The 24476-nt window shown below is 42.7% G+C and overlaps 1 protein-coding gene across 1 annotated transcript in view; it reads left to right on the forward strand.

Annotated features, from left to right (window-relative positions):
• Window positions 1-24476, forward strand: part of ABCC4 (ATP binding cassette subfamily C member 4 (PEL blood group)) — a 236179-nt gene that overhangs the window by 188981 nt on the left and 22722 nt on the right. The window contains exons 23-27 of the mRNA XM_080659153.1: window positions 634-744; window positions 1662-1762; window positions 2852-3043; window positions 10004-10159; window positions 22528-22617. Coding sequence (XP_080515279.1) covers window positions 634-744; window positions 1662-1762; window positions 2852-3043; window positions 10004-10159; window positions 22528-22617 — 650 coding nt within the window. The remainder of the gene's footprint in view (window positions 1-633; window positions 745-1661; window positions 1763-2851; window positions 3044-10003; window positions 10160-22527; window positions 22618-24476) is intronic.

Raw genomic sequence — 24476 nt, forward strand, 5'->3', positions numbered from 1 at the left:
TAGTTTGCCGACCCCTTTTTCAGAACGTGGGGTGGCAGAATTGGCTGAGGAGATCCACTTCCTAATTGTCAGATTTGCCACCCTTTTGATATGTAATGTTCTTTGTATCTGTGAAGCTTTCCAATCTGTCTCATATTTTGGACGCTACACGCAGATCCCTTTAGTGAGATGGTCATTTAGATACAGGCTCCTAAGGCATAAACACTGTGCAGGGCCCTATAGTGAGTATGGAAGGTGCTAGAAACAGACTGGGAGCTGCCCTCTCTGCTGTTGGAGCACTGGGAACAGCACGTGAGAGACAGCTTCATGCCGAGGCCCAGCTGAGGAAGAAATGCACCGATGAGACCATGTTTCCATGTTCTGTAGATGGAGCACATTTCTGTTTATAACCTAAGGGTTGAATTTTTTTAATGCATGCTCCCCACAAAATCAGGAAAAATCCACTGTGCTGATGCTTGAGTATTTTGCACTTAGCTTTCTGGAATCTTCAGGTTCCCTGGGTGTGCAACTCTGCTGTCTTCCTTTGTGTAAAAATCTTCTGTAGCTCAACTGAGTACAAGGTTCCCCCTCATTCAAAGTGGTTAATGTGGTCTTTCTACTTTTTCGTGTTCTTACTGTGCTTCACAACCTCAGAGGCTTGGTTCTTGTTTCTGACCACGTCCCGATGGTTCGCTGTGCGTCTGGATGCCATCTGTGCCATCTTTGTCACCGTTGTTGCCTTTGGGTCCCTGATTCTGGCAAATAGTAAGTACGGATGAGAGTAACTATTTGTGGTATATTACAATGTATAGCTGCATTTATAAGTATTAAATTAAACTCTTGCCACCTTGTCTAATACTTAGTGGGTTTGTATTAGAGCATTTTCAGTGTGTGATTCCACTGTTTGGCCCACGAAGAGGACCATTGGGGTCTGGATGAGTTCCTTTGATCTTCTTTGAATGGGTTGAGACCTGTGCAGATGTAGCAAGATGACCCCCTGAGCATCCTGGTAGTGTCTGGTAATTGTGAGGATAGAACCAAGTTCACCCGTAAGCATTTTGTCCAGCTTAGGGCTCTAGGTTTTAGCTATAGGACCACTCAGATCTCTTGGTTGTAGGTGCCATGCACTGGGTGGAGAAAGATGCTCAGCAAGAAGGAATGTTATCCTCACTGCCCTGTGGGTACCAGATGAGCAGGTGTTGGCATGCATGGCTTGAATTCGCCATCCCTAACTATTCCATGTTACAGCACCAAATCACAGTACTGAATAATGGAACAATGAGAGGAGTGTTTGGGATTTAAAAGCACTGGCTTTTAGTACGCATTGCTTTGTTTTTAGGGGTTTCCAACCGCAGTTGCATTGAACCTAGTAAGTGAAATTACATAATGGTCCTGGAAACCACAATGAGGAAACTCTAAATAATGACTTCCTCACCTGTATCATCTGCCAGGTGTGTGTCAGTCCTACGGGATTAATAAACTCATTTAGTATTCATTGTGAATTCACAGCGGGGGGTTTTATGTCCTGGTCTCAATCAACAGATAGTGAAAGTGTAACTATTACTATTATTGAATGCTATGTGTTTAAATACTTTAAAGGAGTCTTTTTGGTAAAGTGACAGAAGGAGCCAGACTCTGGTTTAGAATGGACTGTCTTGACTCCCCTTTTTTTCATCATTTAGCTTTGGATGCCGGGCAGGTTGGCCTAGCACTGTCCTACGCCCTCACCCTCATGGGGATGTTCCAGTGGTGCGTCAGGCAAAGCGCTGAAGTCGAGAATATGGTAATGTTTATCTTGACGTTCTTAGCCTTTTCCAGTCTCCTTCCCATTAAACAGCATAAAAGCGCTCCTTATGTAAAATATTAAAACTGTTATTTTTACATCGGAGCTAACAGAGTGTTTCAGATCCTTCTTCCATCTGTTTAAAGTTAATGTAAAATATAATGTATACATCTTTTTCTCAGTCTTATGTATGCCATGTCAGCAGGTTTTATATTCATCACAAGCTGTCTTCAAATGTAATACAGGTCTCTGTGGGAGGGAGGTTCTGAAATCCTGGAGTGGATATAAGCTAATTTCTCAGAGGCCCGTTTATTTATTTTTCTTAATGGGGTAGTTCCTCATTCCTGGTTTTAAAAAATCATTATTTTTAGGTTTTTCTTTGTTTAATTGACAGGCATCTCCTCCCCCCACCCCCATTTTAGCATTTAGCAATTTACCACTGAACACCTGAATTTGCTGGGGTCCCTCTTTCTGGTAGAATTAAGCTCCTCTCTGATGTCTGGTCAAAGGTGTTGAGTTACCAGTATACTTGTTTAGGAGGGCATAGTCAATATGTAAATTATCTCCTCTTATGAATATTTGCACCTTCTCCCAAAAGGAGAAAAATGATAAAAATGAAATATATTCATTTTACTCTTCTAATGAAGTACAAAGTGACTATTAAAATGAGGTTTGGTGACCATCCAGTTTAATTCATGTATAACAGATGGCCCTTCCATAGCTTAAATTACTGATTGGTGGCTATAAGTAGTCTTTTCTTTAACAAATTCTCTTGTTGTTTTTTTTTTATTCAGGTATGAAAAGTAGATAAATGAGATCTTAGCATTCTTTTCTCTCATTTTCTTAGTTTTAATATAATGTTGAGGGAAGTTCCCATAAGTAAAAGTGTCAAAAGATGGTGAACAAGTTTGTAAATCATCAAAGTCTTCATCCAGTTCCTAACTTCTCTCCTTTCGAGGTGTTACGACATGAGATATCCTTAATCAACTAGGTATAAAAACAGAATGGTTCAAAATAAAATAAAATAACAGAGCGGTTCATTTACAATCTCTTACCATCCATAAACCCACGATGTCCTCTGTCTTACAGATGATTTCAGTAGAAAGGGTGATGGAATATACAAACCTTGAGAAAGAAGCGCCTTGGGAATACGAAAAACGCCCCCCGCCGGCCTGGCCCCATGAAGGCGTGATTGTCTTTGACAACGTTAACTTCACATACAGCCTGGACGGGCCTCTGGTACTCAAACACCTGACAGCACTCATTAAGTCAAGAGAAAAGGTTTGTTTAAACCACCTTGCCTCTTTAAAATCTCAGCTAAAAGTTTAGTGGCTGTATCCGACTGTTGGCTTCCTCGTGAATGAGTCAGGGGCCCCTTTGTTCTTCTGTGGAAGCAAATTACATCGGTGACTATAAGTAAATCTTGGAAACTGACCATGAATGTGAATACCAGTATTTCTCTCCTTGTGATGTGAGCTGCCTCATGGTGGTTGGTGAGCCCTGGGCCGAGGCTGGAACTTACCCTGCCCCAGGATATGGATCCAACATCTCATTATTCACACCTAAGTCTTGGAAGTCAACCCTGGCTATTCGTTAGTATCTCTCTAGTATCTAGTTCCAATCAATTCTTACTTCTTTGTATTTCACAGTCCTTCTCTTCCTCCCCAGGGTGGCCTTTAGTTGCTGCCCTCTGTCCCTTGGCCCATTCTGTAGACTTGCCCTCTAATCCATCCTTTGCTGTCATTCCCCTGCCCTCCCAACAGCAGGCTGCTGCTTTCTGGGACACTGGTCTTATCCCTATGGGTCACCAATAGCTCCTGGCCTGGGTGATCCACTGCTGGAACCATAGCCCCAGGTCCACTCCATCGGGGGTGGTATGGCCAGCGCTCAGCCACCAGAGAAGATTCTGGAATCCATGACCCAGTCAGGACTCAGGAACCAGCTGGGGGCAGTAAAGGGCCCAGAGACTCACTCAAATTTGATGGAAGGAAGCCCAGGGGGCAGGGAAAGACACACGTGGGGGACCCAAAGGAGTTGCATCCTGGCCCTACCAGGGTCTAAGTGCACCAGCAAAGGGAGCTGGGGCCCTCAGCTGGGACCAGGGCAGGCTCTTAAAGAAGTGGTTTAACCAGAACAGACGAGGCTGTAGAAAGCTCTACTCCCACCTACCCCTCGAGCCCCAGTTCCCAACATGCACCCCCGCCACCCCGCACTTGGCTAGTGTGAAGGTTCTGCCAGAGCATCAGGCCTCCTGGCTCCCTTTCCACAGGGATCCTTTTTTTTCATCACCTGGATTTTGAGAGCCTTTTTGTTTTCAGAGTCAACTCTAATGCATCTACCTCTGTGAGAACCTCAACTCTGCCACAGCATCTTACATATTCTTTTAAAATAGCGTTTATAGTACCCCCATGTTCAAAGAAGGATTCGTCACAGTAGCCAAAAGTTGGAAATAACCCAAGGGATTAATGGATAATCAAAATGTGGTAGATCCAAACAATGGGGTATTATTCAGCCTTATAAATGAAGGACACATGGATGACCCTTGAGGACGTTATTTTAAATGAAAGAAGCCAGACACAAAACGACCAATGCTATATGATTCCACCTGGATGAGGTTAGGAGGGTCGTTAGGTTCAGAGACAGAGAAAGTAGGATGGCGGTTGCCAGGAGCCGGCAGGAGAGGCGAATGGAAGTTAATGTTCATGGGTTGCATTGCAAGGCAAGAGAGTTTTGTAGATTGGTTGCACAACAATGAAAATGTACTTAACACTACTGAACTGTATACTTAAAATATGGTTTAAGTTGGTAAACTTTGTTATGTGTATTTTACCACAATTAAAAAATAAAGGTAGTACTTATGCCATGCTTTGTAATTTGGGGTCTGACCTCACAGTAAGTACACTGAGGCTTCTTAAGGTCAGGGAGCATCCTATTTTCATCTTTGTTCCCCAGAAAATGGCATTTTGCAGGCACACAGTGGGTGGGGAGGCACTGCTGGCTGTGAGAGTGTGTAATATGCAGGTGTGAAGCGAACAGTAACAAAAACAGACACCCAGGACAGCTCCTGTAAACAACCCATTACCTAGATGCATTAAATGCCTTAAGCACTGCTCTGTTAAGCTTTTTTCCACCACAGACCCATTTAGTGGACTATAGCCATAATTTAATGAATGATACCCTTGTGACATGAAAGAATAACTGTTCAACTTAATGCCCAAATGATACCCGGGAGCAGCTCTGCTGAGTCACGTGGCACACGCTGGCTCATTATTTCTAGTTATATTGCAGGTCGGGAGGAAGGTGAGGACTGCTGTGTAGGGGAAACATTAACTACCACTCCCGACGGAGTCCCGTCCCTCAGAGCACTGTCAGGGAGGTTTACTCACCGGCAGATACTCTGACCGTCGGATTTCACGTGCCAGACATAATTCTGTTAATTTGCAGCATGAATTAAATTTCCCAGGAAACCTCGGAGTATGAATTATCTAAGAAACTTGGTTGTACAACTTAGAAACATAACAGATTTGTATTCTTCAATCTTAAACACACACCTCCCCCTCCATCCCCCACCCCGAGTCATAGGATTATCTGAAATTCTAAAATGTTTGTGGGAAAATTGAGTTTGGAGACTGAAGTATGGTAACTCCAGTAGCTCGGCTTTTGGTCTGTGTCTCGGCCCACCACAGTATCACTTGGTGCTCCACTTGTGTGTTTAGAGATCGTACCTGCCCAGCGTAGTCATGAAATGATTTCACTGTGCCTGTGAAGGTCCTGGGTCCCATCTCCACACCTGTGCCAGACCTGTTACTCCGGAACACCCCTTCGGTCTGGCATTTGATTGAGAGAGGCTGTTCAGGAGATGTGGGGATGTGTGAAATGCTGCTTTATTCTCTTGCATGTATTTCCTCTGCTGTCCAGATTCCTGGAAGTTGTAGTAAACGAGGAAGTCTAATAGGTACTAAGCAGCAACCTAATTCACAGAAGAAATAGCAAGTAAAAGAAAGAACCAAAATGAGGCAAATAGCACCCTAGGCAACCTCGTTAGATTCTAAACATTGGCTGCATTTTTCATTTAGGCAATTTTGAGGTTGATTTGATCATTTTAGTGAGTACTGGGCCATTGTAAAGCATTTCCCAGCCCAAGAGGTAGATTAATTTTGGTTTATTATTTTTTTTTTCTTGCTCAGAGCTATTACTTAGGTAATACATTTTACAGTTGTGTGCTTGATCTTGCTATAATGTGAAAAAATATTAGTTCCCTGCATTTCCTCCTTTTTTACGTAGTGCTTTCTCAGGAACCCCTCCCCTCACTCCAGAGTGTCCCACTCCCCAGGCCACTTTCGGTTTTCTTCCTACTCAGACCGCAGGGCAGCAGCACCCCCATCACCTGGACTTCTTAGAAATGCAGACTCTCAAGCCCAGCAGAGCTCTTGGCTCAGAATCCCATTTGAAAAAGCACCCCCCCTCCTGAAGTTCTACTCCCTAAGGCAGCTTTTGATGACTGATAGCCTTTGAAATGTCCTTTGACAGTTTGAAATTAAGCTCATCAATTACCCCAACCGCTATGATTGAGCAGGATGCTCTAGATCAGAGGTGGGGAACCTTTTTCTGCCAAGGGCCCTTTGGATATTTATAATATCACTCCTGGGCCATACGAAATTATCAACTTAGAAATTAGCCTGTTACATTTGGTCAAACATTTAATTAACTCACCCCAGTGCCTTGGCAGGGCCAGACCAAATGATTTCTCTGGCCTTATACAGCCCATGGACTGGATGTTCCCCACCCCTGCTCTAGAAAGTTCTATGTCACTTACCACCCCACAGATTAGTTTTCTATTCTCCACAAGATGAGACATGTAAAGCATCTACTAGCACAGAGACCAGCACAGAGTAATCGCTTGGACAAAGATAGCTGTTGTTACACAGGGTGTACAAATGGTTGTCTGGCCCATGAAAATGAGGGGGCTGGCCATTTGCAATCCCATTTATGGTTATAGGATCCATCTGCCATGTCTTCTCTGTTCAGCTTATTGTATACCTAAACAATATGGGAGTAGATGTTCCATAAATTTCTCCAGTCTGAGGTAGACTCCCCAAACTCTCTACAAAATGCCCTTTTTGTGCAGGACACCCCAGGTAATACAAATCATTCAAAGGTGAACTAATGCAGAGCCCGCTGTCAACACATGCAGTCCAGAGAAGAAGCAAGGAATTATAAAAATGGCTGCCATCTGAGATAGAAGGAGGTCACAATTTTTATGGAAGTTTAGAAGATGTTGTAACATCTGTTAGGGGGACAGGTAGAATGTTTCCAAGAAATTTGGCATTTGAAAAAGAATTTGTGATGTGGTTAGGATTTCAGTAGGTGGAAATGCATGTGAAAGTCATTCCAGGTAATGGGACCAGCATAAGCAAAGGTGTGATGCCTTGATTCATTGAATGAAGAACTAGGCACCTGCAAAGCCTTCAGGGAAATGAACCCCCAGGCGTACAACACTCATTTTCACTTTTAATCCCCAGAACTATCTAGTAATCGCAAGGATGCCGACTTTTGGAGATTAAGGATAGAGAGGTTTGTTAGACAGTTTTGTAGAAAAGACTTCCAGGTACACAGACAAGCGTTGAGGGGTCCTTGGGAGGTTTAGCCTGAGAAGTGAGTGCATGTGGACCATAGTGGGAAGATGCAAGAGGCAGGAAGCCACTGTTGTGTACTCCCAGCAAGATGTTAACAGGGAACGTGATTCCACTTTTTGGAATGAAACTGATGTCTCTTAAAACAAAGTTATAAGACCCAGTTTTGTGGCTGTGCAGTGAATCAGGTAAAAGTAGAAATTGATCTATTTATGGAAGGTAGTTTCACAGGTACTTAACAGCCTCCTTTGAAAATGTTCATACCTGTCTGGCAGCAATTCCACATCTAAGAATTTATCTGAAGGAAATAATTAAGGTTGTTTGCAAAGATTTAACTTCAAGGGTATTTGACACAGTTATTTATAATAGCAAAATATCTACAAAGAGGGGATTTGATAATAAACGATCACATACTGTAATATCATGTAGCCATTAAAATAACTTATTAAATATTAAACAAAAGCAGGTTATAATATTATATTCATATTAATCCCATTTTCTTTAAATATATGAGCTAATATCTTAAGAAACACACACACACACACACACACACACACACACACACACACGCGCGCGCGCAGAAAGAAAATACTTAAACATCTTAAGAATGATTTTATCCGAGTGCTGGAATTACTGCTAGTATATTTACCTTCAAATTTACTCTCAGTGATTATGACTAAGAATAGGGTTGGTTTTATTTTGTGTTTTTTTTTTTACGTGGTGATGCAACCTTGCACACAGGTGAGGTCTGGGCATTATAATGAGGGGGTTGGGGTCATGACACATTGCAGAAGTAGAATCTTCAGGGCCGTGCCAGTGTTGGAAAGAGCTACAAATAAGGTGAATGTTCTGAGCCCGTGAGCCTGGAAAAGAAGTTAGGGGGGTGAAGAGGGGACGTCAGTAGGGGAACAGCTGTTGTGAGTGGGGCATTGGGTATTAATCATGTTGAATTGGATGTATGAAGAGAGATTCAGGGGCAAAAGTCTAACACTCTGGTGTCATTCCTCAGACCAACCTTAGCAGTTGCAAAGCAGCTAAAAGAAGACTGTGTCTTTGGTATTATGAATGTAAATGACTGAGTGGGGACAGTCTCCATGGGCAACTGGTAAAACCCACTGGTGGCCTGTGAAAGACTCCAACTTAGTTTTGATGACTGGCCAGCAGAGAGAAACAGAGGCGGGTTTTCTTTGAATGGCCATTTTCTTATCATCCTCACTTTAGTTTGGAGCTCCCAGTCCTATGATCCTGAGCCTCAGCTGGGCAATAAATTCTTTTTTGAAATGCCATTATTGATTTTACAATTAGACTTTGAATCTTGGAGGTATTCAAATGAGAAAATATATGCAGTTCCCACCATATAATCAGTGCTCAGAAAGGTTTAGTTTTTCTGTGTTTAAAGCCATGAGTTTTTAAAATCTAGTGAAATAATTTAGTGATTGAAAGCCTATCTTATGCCCCTCATTGATTCCAGATTCCTAAATAGAGATATCATCTCCTGGGAAGCCCCCACCAAGGAATTTTCAGTTGGGCAAGCTCCTTGGTTTAAAAACACACATAAAAAACCACCCCCCAAAACAAACAAACAAACAAACAAAACAATAATACACACACACACACACACACACACACACACACACACAACAGTTTCTGCATACAGATTTTAAAGCACATAGCTAAAAGCCAGTTTTTACAATACTGTTTCATTCCTGACCAGCATTATATTGATTCTTTGATCTTATTGTCGGAACACTTAATTTCTCTCTGGTTTTAATAACTAGACTGATACTTGACATGTTTCTTTCCCAAGGGGCAATTTATAACTATTAATTGGTTTGTAAAATGCCTTTTGAACTGCTCAGATGAAAGGCCTCATATAAATAGCAAATGTTTCTTATGTTGTTGTTGTTGTTGATTTCATTATGTGTATTTTGACTACTTGCTACTTACTGTCTTTTAAGACACTGAAACCTACATTTTAAAATTTTTAGATCTTTCCTTTCAAGAACAAACATAACCAGATATTTAATATCCAGAAGTGATTTAGTTTCTTTACCAAACAATAATTCCTCTTAAAAGGTAGGACCTGGGAAAAGGAATACTTGTTTATGTATAACACTTCTGACTTGACTTGCTGGCACCACAATAAAAGTATCCAAGAAATTTTCAAGTTTCAAAATACCCAGACACAGGGATAAAGCGAATTTAAACCTGACTTCTTATTGACCACATAGAAGTCAACTGGCTTTTCATCACCAGGAGATTGAGTCTCTTATTTTTAACTTTTTTTTGGACAGAGAAGAAAACCACCAGGGGCAGTTTGCCACCCCAAAGGACATATGTCAGACACTTTTTGGTTGGCACAATTTGGGGGGTGCTACTGGCATCTAGATACATAGAACCCCAGGATTCTGGCAAACATCGTATAAAGCAAAGGACAGCTACTGTCACACAACAAAGAGTCATCTGGCCCAAAATGCTGACAGTGTCCATGTTGAGAAATTCAGACTAGATTCAGTGTAGAACTTAATTTGTCTTCATCAACCAGGATTTCTCCTCAGTCTGTTGCATATTGTGTGTTTTTAAAAATCTTGGTTGGATTTCTTTGCAGGTTGGCATTGTGGGAAGAACAGGAGCTGGAAAAAGTTCCCTCATCTCAGCCCTTTTTAGATTGTCAGAACCCGAAGGTAAAATTTGGATTGATAAGATCTTGACAACTGAAATTGGACTTCATGATTTAAGGAAGAAAATGTCAATCATACCTCAGGTATGCAAGTCAGAGAATTCTCACATGATCTTTTTATAAGGGCACCTAAGTTTAATTGCTTTTAATTTTATTACTGTTTAAAAGTGAATTAAAGAGGTGATCCATTCCCCCCAGTAGAGCATATTTTTTAACAGCAGGTATTTTTAACTGATATTTTAATCAGTTGACAAGTTTTATTTGTTCATTCATTTGTTTTGGTGTGTGTGTGTGTGAGAGAGAGAGAGAGAGAGAGAGAGATTTAATAATTTACCCAGGTAGATTTCTGGACTCAAACTTCCCCAAGTTCCCAATTTTATCTACTGACTAGAGGCTCGGTGCATGAAATTTGTGCACGGGTGGGGTCCCTAGGCCTGGCCAATGATCGAAGCCTATCGGGGCCGTCTCACCCAGTCCTGATCAGGGCCGGGCAGGCAGGGACCTGTTGGCTGCTGGCCAGGGTCTGGGGGTCTGCTGGCTGGGGGGAGGGACCGGGGGTGGTTGGCTGGCCATAAGAGGTTGGCTGTGGGAGTGCACTGACCAAAAGGGGGCAGCTCCTATTTGAGCATCTGCCCCTGTTGGTCAGTGGGCGTCATAGCGACTGGTTAACCCGTCATTCTGGTCATCTGGTTGCAAAGGTCACTTAGGCTTTTATATATATAGTCTAGAGGCCCGGTGCACGAAATTCGTGCATGGGGGGTGTGTCCCTCAGCCCAGCCGGCACCCTCTCCAATCTGGGACCTCTCGAGGGATGTCCAGTTACCAATTTAGCCCCATCCCGGTAGGATTGGGCCTAAACAGGCAGTCGGACATCCCTCTCACAATCCAGGACTGCTGACTCCCAACTGCTCTCCTGCCTGCCTTCCTGATTGCCCCTAACCGCTTCTGGCTGCCAGCCTGATCACCCCCTAACCACTCCTCTGCCAGCCTGATTGATGCCTAACTGCTCCCCTGCCAGCCTGTTCGCCTCTATCTGCCCTCCCCTGCAGGGCCTGGTCACCCCCAACTGCTCTCTCCTGCAGGCCTGGGTCTCCCCCCCCAACTGCCCTTCCCTATAGGCCTGGTTGCCCCCAACTTCCCTCCTCTGCTGGCCTGGTCACCCCTAACTGCCCTCCCCTGCAGGCTTGATCGCCCCCAACAGCCCTCCCTTGCAGGCCTGGCCCCTCCCAACTGCCCTCCCCTGCTTGTGGTGGCCATCTTGTGTCCACATGGGGGCAGCCATCTTGTGTGTTGGAGTGATGGTCAATTTGCATATTACTCTTTTATTAGATAGGATAGAGGCCTGGTGCACAGGTGGGGGCCAGCTGGTTTGCCCTGAAGGGTGTCCTGGATCAGGGGGTTCCCTTGGGGCGTGGGGCGGCTTGAGCGAGGGGCCTGTGGTGGTTTGCAGGCTGGCCATGCCCCCCAGCGACCCAAGCGGAGGCTTTGGTATCTGGGATTTATTTATCTTCTATAATTGAAACTTTGTAGCCTTGAGTGGAGGCCTGGGCCAGCCAGGGTATGCGGAAAGCTTGGCTTCCTCCATTGCCGGGGAAACCCAAGCCTTCTGCTCGCTCTGTGGCCACAGCCATCTTGGTTGGGTTGATTTGCATACTCACTCCTGATTGGCTGGTGGGCGTGGCTTGTGGGTGTAGTGGAGTGATGTTTAATTTGTATATTACTCTTTTATTAGATAGGATAGCCACATAATTTTGAGAACAAAATGATAAATGGTTTGTTTAGCACTTGATAGGTTTCTATAGGAAAACATAGGTTTTAAGTGACTTAATGACAGCATTTTGCAGCAGGAAATAAAGCTACCTTTTCAATGGTGGTTATCTCCATGGAGACTTTTCTGTGAAACTGTATGGCTTTGAGAATTTTGGAGTGCATAGGAACTTAGGGGAGTCTTTTAAAACTCTAGCCATTAGTAAATGATACAGGCCAGGGAGGCAGTGCAGCATAGTGAGCAAGAGCATCAGACGAGGAATTCCATCTCTATGCACCTCAGTTTTCTCTCCAGTACATGGCAGCTAGCAGTACCAAGTCCCAGAGCTGCTGTGAGGACTAAATAGGTAAGTGCCTGTGGAGTGGTTTACCTGCTGTGATGATGGAGGGTTGAATTGACCCTTGTCCAGAGCTCTAATTGTTTCCTTTTACTGTGCTTCGTAATACAAGCATGGCCTTTGCTTCTTAATACAAGCATGGCCTTCAGGCAGTGTTCTAGAGATGCGTTATATGCACAATAGGAGCTCCTGTCATGCCTATGGTTCATCCACTCAACATAAATTCAGGGAGTATGTATTGAGCAATTGCTGTCCTCTAGTATATAGCTAAGGGCAACATAGGCCTTGTACCCACTGGCTGAGGCCTCTCGTCTTCCATCCTGCCCTCTGCTTTAACACTTAATACATATTCAGCTTTATACTTGCTGATTATTTTTAAATTTAAAGTTTTTTGTTTAGTTTTACACTGTAATCATCTGGCCATCAAGGAAAGCTGAGGAAAAACACACATCCTATTGAGGCGAGAAACACAGAGAAGAGACAAGATAGAAAGAGCCAGGCCAGTCGGCTTCCTGCGTGTGGGTAGAAAGAGCTCTTAAATGCCTGATCGTTAGGAAGCATATAGGACATGGTACCCAAGGGAAGGAGAATGTGGACTTGTGTCTTAAGACCGAGTTCAGCTATTGCTACCTACCACTGACCTGTACAATAATTGGACTTTCTCTAAGTAATTTCAAAATCTATATATCTCCTTCAGAACCTCATTCAGATGCTAATTTCACACCCCTTCGGCTGACTAGTACCTAAAGGAACTAAACAAACAGAAAATAACAAGTGTTGGAAATTATGTAGAGAAATTGGAACCCTTGTGCATGGCTGGTGGGAATATAAATGGTACAGCCACTGTGGAAAGCAGGGTGGAGTATTCTCCAAAAATTAAAAATAGACTTATCATATGATCCAGCGATTCTACTTCTGGGTATAAACCCCAAAGAGTTTAGAAGGGACTTGAAGAGATATCTGCACACCCACACGTTATTCATAATAGCAAAAATGTAGACATACTCCATGTGTTCATTGATGGCTGAATGGATAAACAAAATGTGGAATATCCATGCAGTGGAATATAATTCATCCTTAAAATGAAGGCAGTTTGGATACGTGCTGCAATATGGATGAGCCTTGAGGACATTATATGTGGAATAAGGATAATACTATATGATTCCATTTATATGAGGTGCATAAAATAGTCATAGTCATAGAGACAGCCATAGAATTGTGGTGTCCAGGGGCTTCAAGGGGGTAGAGAATAGGGTGTTGTTTAATAAGTACAGGTTCAGTTTTGGTGATGGATGTTCAACAATGTTGAATGTATTGAATCCCTCTGAACTGTACACTTACAAGTGGTTAAAGTAGCCCTAGTCGGTTTGACTCCATGTATAGAGCATTGGCCTGTGGACTGAAGGGTCCCGGGTTCGATTCTGGTCAAGAGCACATGCCTATATTTTGGGCTCAATCCCCTGTAGGGGGCATGCAGGAGGCAGCCAATCAATGATTCTCTCTCATCCATCTCCTTTCCTCTCGGAAATCAATAAAAATATATTTTAAAAAATAATAAATAAAAGTGGTTGAGGTAGTAAATTTTATGTGTATTTTACCAGAATTAAAAAAGAAATTGTTTTAAAGATATCCCTTCAGGAAAAATGGAAAGGAATTTTCAGCACATAAAATCCTGGTATTGAAAGATTTCTTCTGGCTATTAGATTCATGATTTAGTGATTACAGTAAAAATATGAGTTTAAATTCCCAAGTTTTATATTTTGGTGTACCCATCTCTGAAATGGGCCAAAGAAATTTACTTAGCAGAAATAATGGGCGTGCCTGTAAAGTACTTTCATATCCTTGGATGAAAGGATCTAGAAACGTGTCCTGTGTTACTTTTAATGCTTCTTAATAAGAAATGGTTGTATGCTTGTGTACATAAAAGAACTGTGTAAATAAAGAAATAACGTTAGATGGTTCTTGGCTGTCCCAGTAATGTTTTGGAAGCACATCTGAGCAATGACTAAATATACCTTGACATCACCAGGTTTTGGTTCCGCTCCATCAGTTGCCACCCTACTTTTGAGCATGCTCTATATACATACTCCAGAGAGCATGCTGACAAAACAGAGCTGAGCTTTGTATCCATGAAGATAATGATCACCAACCACTGTAAACACAGAACCTTTATTTTTTTTTTTTCCTTCACTTTATATGCCTTTGTCTCCAAGGCTTGGTGTTTGTTGATTAAAGAAAGAGAGTTAGTAGAGACTGTGTAGTGTATAAAGGGTCCCACAGAATCATTCATGAGGCAGCCAGGGGTAGAATCTTTGAAAGCAGAGACCCAGTGTCTGTCCTGCTCTGCCTCACACGAGTGTGTGACCTTGATGAAGCTGCACGGCCTCCAAGCTTCAGTTTCCTTGTCCTTCAGCTGAGTCTAGTAATTCCTGCCTTGCAAAATTGTTGTGGAGACTTCACTGGATGAGGAAATGTTTGGGCTTCTTAGGAATACTCAGTAAATAGTAACTATGATTATTAAGGATTGGGGCACTAGCCTTTCTGGTATGTTGCTACTTAAGTAAAAATAGTAAAACACTCTGGATGGACTTTGCTCTTTAATTTTTACTTACGTTTTTGTGGTCCTCGGTGATTTTTCATCATATTCATTATGACATAAAACAAATTGTTTATATAAATTTAAAGAGTGAAGTAAAAAAGTGGAGGTGGGGGGAGGTGGGATGTAATGAGAAATCTATCCAATGTTTGTCCCATAGGAACAACAGGAGAGAGTATTGCTTCTTTTCATCCTCTGTTTTCTGGCTCCTCTCCCACTACCAGTCTTTTCTGGCCACTGCTGTGTACCCCACTCATACATTGCAGTCCTCCATGGAGATCCCTGCCATTTTTTTCCCAGCCCTCCCCACAGTCCCAGTTGTTTTCTACCTCTCCTTGAGGAAAGCTATGGCTCTCATTGTTGTGCTGCAGTATTTGTTGTAGTTCCTGACAAGTTACACAACTATTAACAACTAGGGTCCTGGTGCATGAAATTCATGCATGGGGGGTGGGGAGGGGAGTGATCCCTCAGCCCAGCCGGTACCCTCTCACAATCCTCGGGTGATGTCCAACTGCCAGTTTAGGCCCGATCCTGTAGGGATCCCTGTGATATCGGGCCTAAACTGGCAGTCGGACATCCCTCTCATAATTCGGGACCGTTGGCTTCTAAACGCTGGCCTGCCAGCCTGCCTGCCTGATCGCCCCTAACCACTCTGCCTGCCTGATTGCCCCTAACTACTTGTCTGCCTTCCTGATTGCCCCAACCATCTGCCTGCCTGCCTAATTGCCCCTAACTGCTCACCTGCCTGCCTGCCTGGTCACCCCTAACCACTCGCCTGCCTGCCTGATTGCCCCTAACCACTCTCCTGCCTACATGGTTGCCCATAACTGCTTGCCTGCCTGCCTAATCATCCCTAACCACTTGCCTGCCTGCCTGATCATCCCTAACTGCTTGCCTGCCTGCCTGATCACCCCTAACCACTCTGCCTGCCTGCCTGATCACCCCTAACCACTTGCCTGCCTGCCTGATCGTCCCTAACTGCTTGCCTGCCTGCCTGATCACCCCTAACCACTCTGCATGCCTGCCTGATCACCCCTAACCACTCGCCTGCCTGCCTTATCACCCCTAACCACTCTCCTGCCTGCCTGATCTCCCCTAACCACTCACCTGCCTGCCTTATTGCCCCTAACCACTCGCCTGCCGGCCTGATCGCTCCTAACTGCTTGCCTGCCTGCCTGATGACCCCTAACCACTTGCCTACCTGCCTGATCACCCCTAACTGCTTGCCTGCCTGCCTGATCGCCCCTAACTGCTCGCCTGCCTGCCTGATCACCACTAACCACTTGCCTGTCGGCCTGATTGCCTCTAACCGCCTCTGCCTGCCTGCCTGATTGCCCTTAACCACTTGCCTGATCACCTCTAACCACCTCTAACCACTCGCCTGCCTGTGTGATTGCCCATAACTGCTTGCCTGCCTGCCTGATCACCCCTAACCACTTGCCTGCCTGCCTGATCGCCCCTAACCACTTGCCTGCCAGCCTGGTCACCCCTAACTGCCTCTGCCTCAGCCCGCACCACTGTGGCTTCACCCGAAATGATGTCTGGAAGGTCATTTGGCTGTCTGGTCTAATTGGCATATTACGCTTTTATTATAGATAATTTCTAATATTTGTGGGCTCTGTAGCACATTTTAGCCTCCTTCTTTATCTGACAGATTGAAAAACTGAGGCACAGTGAACTAAACCCACTCACCAATTAAGCAGCAGAGTCAGGATTTTAATTTAATTTCGGGAGATTCCCAACTCCTACACCTGCGCACCTAACCTGTCCACCCGGGACTTGAACACACTGTTGACTGCGGTCCACAGTAGAACGCTACGTATCATTTTGTGTGTGTAACACACACACACACACACACACACACACACACACACACACACACACACAATTTCCCAAAACAATATTACTCTGCGCTCTGCACTCTACCTTCTATTATATTCATTCTATGCTTGTTAAAGACTAAATGGTGATCATGAGGCACAAAATTGATTTCATGATCCATTGGTTTCACATGCAGTTTGAAAAACCCCGCCCCTCACTGTCCCCGTTTGGTTGGCCTCCAGGTACATGTTAGTGCCTCACTAGGAGCCTTGTTCACGATCCGGATTCTCACAGCATTCCTGCAGCGTTAGCCCCATGTCCTGTGAAGAGCTGAGGCGTGGGGAGGTGGCTGGCTGCCCTGAGTCACACAGCTAAGGAGCAGCAGAATCCGAACACAGAACTGTCCAACCCCAGATCTCTCTGTTTTTCAATATATGCTTGTTGAACTGAATGATGTCCTCATCAGATATTTTCCCATTTTTCCTACCACCCCACTCAAAAAGACTTCCCCAAACCATAACAAAAATGAATAAATATAGAGAAAAATTGAAAGCTATTTCTCCTATTGGTGCATCCCTCATTGCCCAGTTGGTTGGTTTGAAAAACTGAACTGTGTACTTTTGCCGAAAAACTCAGGTCACACTCACCACTAAGGGAAAATAAGTTTAGAAATGGGTTTAGTCCAGCCTTGGGCAAACTACGGCCCACGGGCTGGATCTGGCTGTTCTATCCGGTTCTCTTGCTCTCCCCTCCGCTCCTTTACTTTGAATTTATATTAGTTCACACAAACACTCCATCCATGCTTTTGTTCCGGCCCTCCGGTCCAGTTTAAGAACCCATTGTGGCCCTCGAGTCAAAAAGTTTGCCCACCCCTGGTTTAGTCACTAATTTGTCATGGGCTAGTAAGTGTCAGGAGAAGATACTCAAAATCTTACCTTGCGAGAGCTCTTTGCAGTTTCTAACTGGCTGCAGAGGAGAAGTCTGTTGCCCTGGTTACTTGTCTATACTGTGGAAAACTTACATTGCTCTTCCCCCCAAATCAGGAGTCCTCAAACTTTTTAAACAGGGGACCAGTTCACTGTCCCTCAGACCGTTGGAGGGCCGGACTATAGTTTAAAAAAAAAACTATGAACAAATTCCTATGCGCACTGTGGGCCCGGGACGAGTCGGCTGCTAAGCAGGACAGGCAGCGGCACCCGGTGGGCCGGTTAAATGTCCTCGGCAGGCTGCATGTGGCCCGCGGGCCGTAGTTTGAGGACCCCTGCCACAAATGAATAGGAAGCAGTGTTGCTTCTATCTCAACACACTGATTTAGGGACCCTCAGACTCTGCAAAGGGGGAGCCCAGTGCTACTTCCTTGTTTACAGATTTGGTGAGCTAGGCCCACATCCTCTTCCCTGCTTCCCACTCACTGTGCGCCATGAGCTCCTGTGGTGGTCTCTCTCTTTCAGGGTCATCCCTGTGCCTTGAGGAGGTCGGAATTGGGAGAGAGGTGATAGCAGCAAAGACCTACATAGGAACAGTGGCAAGGAAATAGTGGCATACTCAATCTGGCTAGTCCTGGAGGGAACTTTAAAAAGCACACAACTGTATTCTTAAAAATGTACACCTCCAGTTTGTGTTCAGAATTTCAGGAATAGTGAACAAATAAAAGCACTTCCTTAAAAAAAATTTTTTTTAAATCCTCTCCCAAGGATATTTTTTCATTGATTTTTAGAGAGTGGAAGAAAGAGGGAAAGACAGAGAGAAATATCAATGTGAGAGAAACACATCGATTGATGGCCTCCCGCACGAGCCCGACCAGGGCCGGGGCCAGGCAGGAGCCTGCAACCGAGGTACGTGCCCTTGACTGGAATCGAACCTGGGACCCTTCGGTCCTTAGGCCAACCCTCTATCCACTGAGTGAAACCAGCTAGGGCCTAAATAATTTTTTAAAACCGAACAGGTAGCTGAAATGTAGGCATCCTTTGTACTCATGACGCAAAATAGTTAAAATATGTTCCCCAAAGAGAACACCAAGGTGAGATTATATTCAGAGATTTGCTTGCTTATCTGAGAGATCTGTAAAAATGAATTTCAAAACTTCTTTGGATGAAGTCTTCACACCTACAGCCCCTATCCTATGGGCATAAAGAAAATGTTTTCAATTGAAGAGGGATTCCATGCAAATGCAATATTTATGATAGCACCCCAAGGGTTGGCACAGATCAACAGCCATCATCCTCATACGATTAAGCAGATCCATTTGTTATTTTTATGAGACCTTTATAATCAAAGCAAAAGGTAGGTAATTTTTATCACTCTGCTCTTTTGGTATTTCCATTCCATGGGTTGTCTTCAGCAGGTTGAAAAGTTCCAACAGATCTATCTCTTTAAGACTTCTTCCTTAGTACCTGGTTTTCTTTCCCTTCTTTTTTTCTTATTGAGAACAAAACTCAAAGAGAGCAGAGGTGGGTATGCTGTTACTCGTAAAGAAATACAACTGGATCCCAGCCTAATGCAGTGGGTCCTTTGTTTCTGACACTGAAGTCTTCATTAAAGCCCCTGGGACTGCTCCCCGCAGCTCCTGACCTTTTTGTATCGAAAGAGGACTTTACACGACTTAAATTCTTTTTCCTTTGTTGGCGAACAATGTCCTTTTCTTCTGAATATGGATGACGATCGGTTCATTCAGAGGCTACAGGGTTTAAAAAAAAAGAAGAAGGAAACCAAGAAATAAAGCAACTCCAGGTGATTTTCTCGTAACAGGGAGATGAGCTGCCCTCAATAAAGGTCCTTAGATTAGAAATGAAAAAGTAGTTCTCAGGACTGGAAGAAGCAGTGGCAGTAGCCAGTCCTGAGGATGTATTTTAATAAGAGGGCAGTTTCCTGATTTGGGACTGAAATGATGAGTGTAAAGTGTTGTGCTTTATCTGCCGAGTTTGTAACCACTTGTACGGTTTTGGTCTTGGTCCCGGGTTTTAAGTGTCTGAAGGTTAGTGGGTAGGGTTTCTTTTTAGGATAATGAGAGGCTTGTCTTCCACTGGTGTGTCCAAAGCTCTAGTAGGCCTATATGTTCCCGTCTTGCTGTGTGTCAAGGGATTATCAATTTACTACACTCAGTGCTCTGATTCAGAGTGGCCTTTTTGGGGTCACACACCTAATATGAACTTGTGTTATGTTAGTAACAAAGGAAAAAATTACTACTAAATAGGGTACAAAGGATAAAAATAGTGTACCCTTTAAACCAAGATGAAAAACAGGTTTAATACTAATGTTCCATTTAAAATATTACATTTCTTTTTCTATCTGTACCGTGCCAGCTCAGTCTTATTAAATGAGGTTTAATTGTGCACCTTCAGAAAAAATTTAGTACTTCGGTTAATAAATTTAGTATATATTTACATGAAGGTTCTGTGTCCTACCATAAATGTCTAACACTAAAATGTTCTGCCTGCAAATATTTTTATAACACTTATTTATAAGATTAGTTTATTTACTTCATTGCTTGAAGGTGGGTAGTTTAAATATTAATTATCATTTCTGATAGATATTATTTTGACCCTTATCTGCTCCTGCAGTAGTATCTACTGTGAGCATTTTTATTACCTTTTGAAGATAATATAATGGTTTCTTATTTGGCAAGTGGATGAGAGTACAATGAGTAGAAACTAAAATGAACATGGTGCATAAAACACATTGGTATATTAAAGCAGACATTGTTAACAAATTGCCAGATGGTTTTAAAGAAAAATATAACTTTACTCAGTTAATGTTTTGAGAAATCATTTTTTTATTCAACAAGTTTTGATTGAAATTTTACTTATTTTATAATATACTAGAGGCCTGGTGCACGATATTCATGCACTGGGGGGGGGGGAGGAGGGAGGGGTGTCCTTCAGCCCAGCCTGTGCCCCCTCACAGTCCGGGACCCCTTGGGGGATGTCCACTGAGGGGTCCTTAGCGCTGCCATGGAGGTGGGAGAGGTTTCTGCTACTGCCACTGCGCTTGCCAGCTGTGAGCCCAGCTTCTGGCTGAGCAGTGCTCCCCCTGTGGGAGCCCACTGACCACCAGGAGGCATCTCCTGCGTTGAGCGTCTGCCCCCTGGTGGTCAGTGCGCATCATAGCAACCAGTCTTTCCGCTGTTTGGTTGATTTGCATATTAGCCTTTTATTATATAGGATATGATATTTGGCATGTCTTAAAGAGAAATATTATTATTTATTAAACTATTCTCTTTTCATACTGCTAAGTAAACATGAGTAATTGCCTAATATATTCTTTTAGATCCACAAGTTCAGATTTAAGTGGAGACCCTTTTGCATTGGAAAATGCTTAATTTCTTTTTATGACACTCAGGAGTGATTTGGTGATGGTTAGCAGACCCTCCTTAAGGCCTACAGAGTATCTCTGGTCTCTCTCTGTTTTTTAAAATATATTTTTATTGATTTCAGAGAGGGAGAGAGAGAGATAAAAACATCAATGATGGGAGAGAATCATTGATCGGCTGCCTCCTGCACGCCCCTTACTGGGAATCAAGCCCACAACCCTAGCATGTACCCTGCCTGGGAATCAAACTGGTAACCTTTTGGTGCACAGGATGATGCCCAACCAACTGGGCCACACTGGCCAGGACTTAATGTCTTTTTAATGTAGGATTTTGCTTAGGGATACATGTTGTTTGATGGCCGACCATCTGTCTTCTGCATCCATTTTTCCCTCACCCTTCCTGAAACTAAGACAATAAGGAGAGAAAGTGTGGGAGGTTCTCTGAGTGCCATGCTTCTTCATGGCTAGAGAAGATTAAAGTACCGTCTCTATCTTTCTTCTCTGGCTTTTGAGAGGTGAAGAGGAACCATCCAGCCCCAAGGCCAGGCCAGATCCGAGGCTGTCGATTCCCTTGAGTCTAGCACTGGTGGAAAAGTCCAGTCTCCTCTTGTTCCCATAGCTGTGTGTCTCATTGTTCTACCACCTTTTTGAAAGTAGCCTGTTGAGCTCTTTTCTGTTGCCCATATTCTTGTGGCCTGGGTTACTAGAGCCTCTCAAAAGAAAACTTAAACGGCCTACTTATAAGCTCAGGTACAAGATTCTCTTTTGAAACTTAGAAGGAGGCATATTTTTCAAGAGTAATTTAATTGTGGTTCCTCCCAAAGCAGATGAAGAGGAAGAGCATTTTAAATAAAAATAATTTTATTATGACGCACATCACACAATGGGTTTCAGGTTATCCAGCCCTTGCAGTTAATAACGAAGTTCTATGAATCATGAAATGCTGATGCACAGACAAGATAACATGGGGTTTGCTGATGCAAATCAGAGGTGATCTCTTTATGAATAGAGGTGTCATTGGCCTCATTAGTTTACCTTCTCTTAGGACAAAAAACAGGTTGTCCCATTCAAATAGATAGAGAGATTCCCAATCCTGAAAGTTTGGTTTCCCAATGGAGAAAATATTTATTCTTTTTTTTAAAAGTTTATTCTTCTGTGCAAATGTGAAAATATTTAACAGTTTTGCTTTGAGGCACAAATTTCAACTAATCATGCTGTTGGTGTTTTTCCAGTATCACACCACACCTGGATTGACAATTAATTTATGTTCTCCTGATGTAACCTCAGATAATTTATATTCTCATTTTTTCTCTTTGAGCAGGTATCATTACCAAAAAGGCATTTTTAAAAATCAAACCTTCCTTTTTCAGTTTCTTCTTAAGATGACACACTTCATTAGTTTCTTTTGTTAGTGTTCAATGGTCCAGGAGATATTTTGGACTGCATGCTGTACAATGAAAAATTAATATAGAAATTATTCTGTATTCAAGTGTTTGTAACCATATAACTCATGATTATAGTGAATTTTGGGTTTTTGAATTTTAATTCTGTTCTGAAAGTTAGTATTGGAATACAAGGAAGAGAGGGTACAGTAATAATATTCACTTTTTTGCGGTACTTAGGAGCCTGTTTTATTCACTGGAACAATGAGGAAAAATCTGGATCCCTTTAATGAGCATACAGATGAGGAACTGTGGAATGCCTTAAAAGAGGTAATTTATAACATATAATTAATTTGTTAGCATCAGTATATGCACACTTACTAGGTGTACCAGTTAATAAGCGGATTTTTTTCAATAGATGGAGTTACACATACATTGATAATGTGCGATTTGATATGTATGCTATTTTGTTGTATTGACAGCAAGCTTCAAAACTTCATATGTCAAATTTGCTGAAGGTGTTAACATCATAGATATTTTACGCTTAAAAATGTCGAATTTTGTGCCCCAAAAAAGAGCATTTGCGTGAAGTTTTAATTCATTACTTTTTTTTGAAGAAAAAATTATCATATACTTCAGGAAGCTTATGGTGAACATGCTCCATCTCAAGATACTTGTGAACCCTGATTTAAAAGTGATGATTTTGATGTGAAACACAAAGAACGTCCCTGTCAACCGAAAAAGTTTGAAGACCAACAATTACAAGCATTCTTGGATGAACATGCGTGTCAAACTCAAAAACAACTTGAAGAAAGATTAAATGTTGCTCAGCAAACAATTTCTGATCATTTATAAGCAATGGGAAAGATTTTAAAGGAAGGAAAATGGGTGCCACATCAACTGAATGAAAGACAAATGGAAAACCAAAAAGTCATCAGTAAAATGTTGCTTCAACGGCACGAAAGAAAGTCTTTTTTGCATTGAATTGTGACTGACAATGAAAAGTGGATTTATTTTGAGAATCCCAAATGCACAAAATCATGGGTTGATCCAGGTCAACCATCAACATCAACCTCAAGGCCAAATCGCTTTGGAAAGAAGACAATGCTCTGCGTTTGCTGGGATCAGAAAGGTGTGGTGTATAATAAGCTTCTAAAACCAGGTGAAACCATTAATACTGATTGCTACCGACAACAAATAATCCATTTGAACCACGCTTTGATGGTGAAATGACCAGAATGTTCCAGAAGACACATCAAAGTAATTTTGCTTCATGATGACGTACCATCACACACTTCAAAACCAGTTAAAGACACATTAAAAGATCTTGCCTGGGAAGTATTAACCCACCCTCCATATTCACCAGACCTTGCTCCTTCAGATTACCACTTGTTCTGATCAATGGCACACGCACTTTCTGAGCAGCACTTCAAAATGTACGAAGAAGTGGAAAATTGGGTCTCTGAATGGTTTGCCTCAAAACAAGAAAAGTTCTATTGGGACGATATCCACAAATGACCTGAAAGATGGGGGAAATGTGTAGCTAGCAATGGACATTACTTTGAATGAAGCACTTTTGATGTTTCTCTTGAAATTATCGTGTTATCTTTGATTACAAAATCCGCCATTATTAACCGGTAACCTGGTATAGCATTCCAGGTAATAAAGGGAGAACTTCTTTGGTTTATGTCACTTCGTTCACCACCTAGGACAGTGGTCGGCAAACTGCGGCTCACGAGCCGCGGTTTGCTGCTCTGTTGACTAATGAGTTTGCCGACCACTGACCTAGACTCTTGATTCCAATAATTACAGGCTGTTGTTGTTCCTTGTGATTAAGCCCCTATACCGCAGTTTGCTGACCACTGACCTAGGAGAACATTGATGACATAGATACACTTAAAATGTGTCTATTGATGATGTTAAAAACCAGAAATACAGTGCCTCGTGTTTTCATTTTAACTTCTTTCCTAGAATTCAAAGGCATGGGAAGTTGGTGATACTGGGTGGCATTTAATAAAATTCAATGCAAGATTACTGAAACAGTGGAAAATCATTTGCTTCTATTTTCACAGGCCTTGTTGTGTTGTATCTTTTAATACTAATTATTTTGGGTATTCGACCTAGTTCTATAAATTGATTCAAACTACAGGATGGCAGAAACCATATCTAGACTTTTAAACCAAAGATAG

Source organism: Plecotus auritus (genome assembly GCF_963455305.1).
Source record: "Plecotus auritus genome assembly, chromosome: 3".
In the NCBI taxonomy this organism is placed as follows: Eukaryota; Metazoa; Chordata; class Mammalia; order Chiroptera; family Vespertilionidae; genus Plecotus; species Plecotus auritus.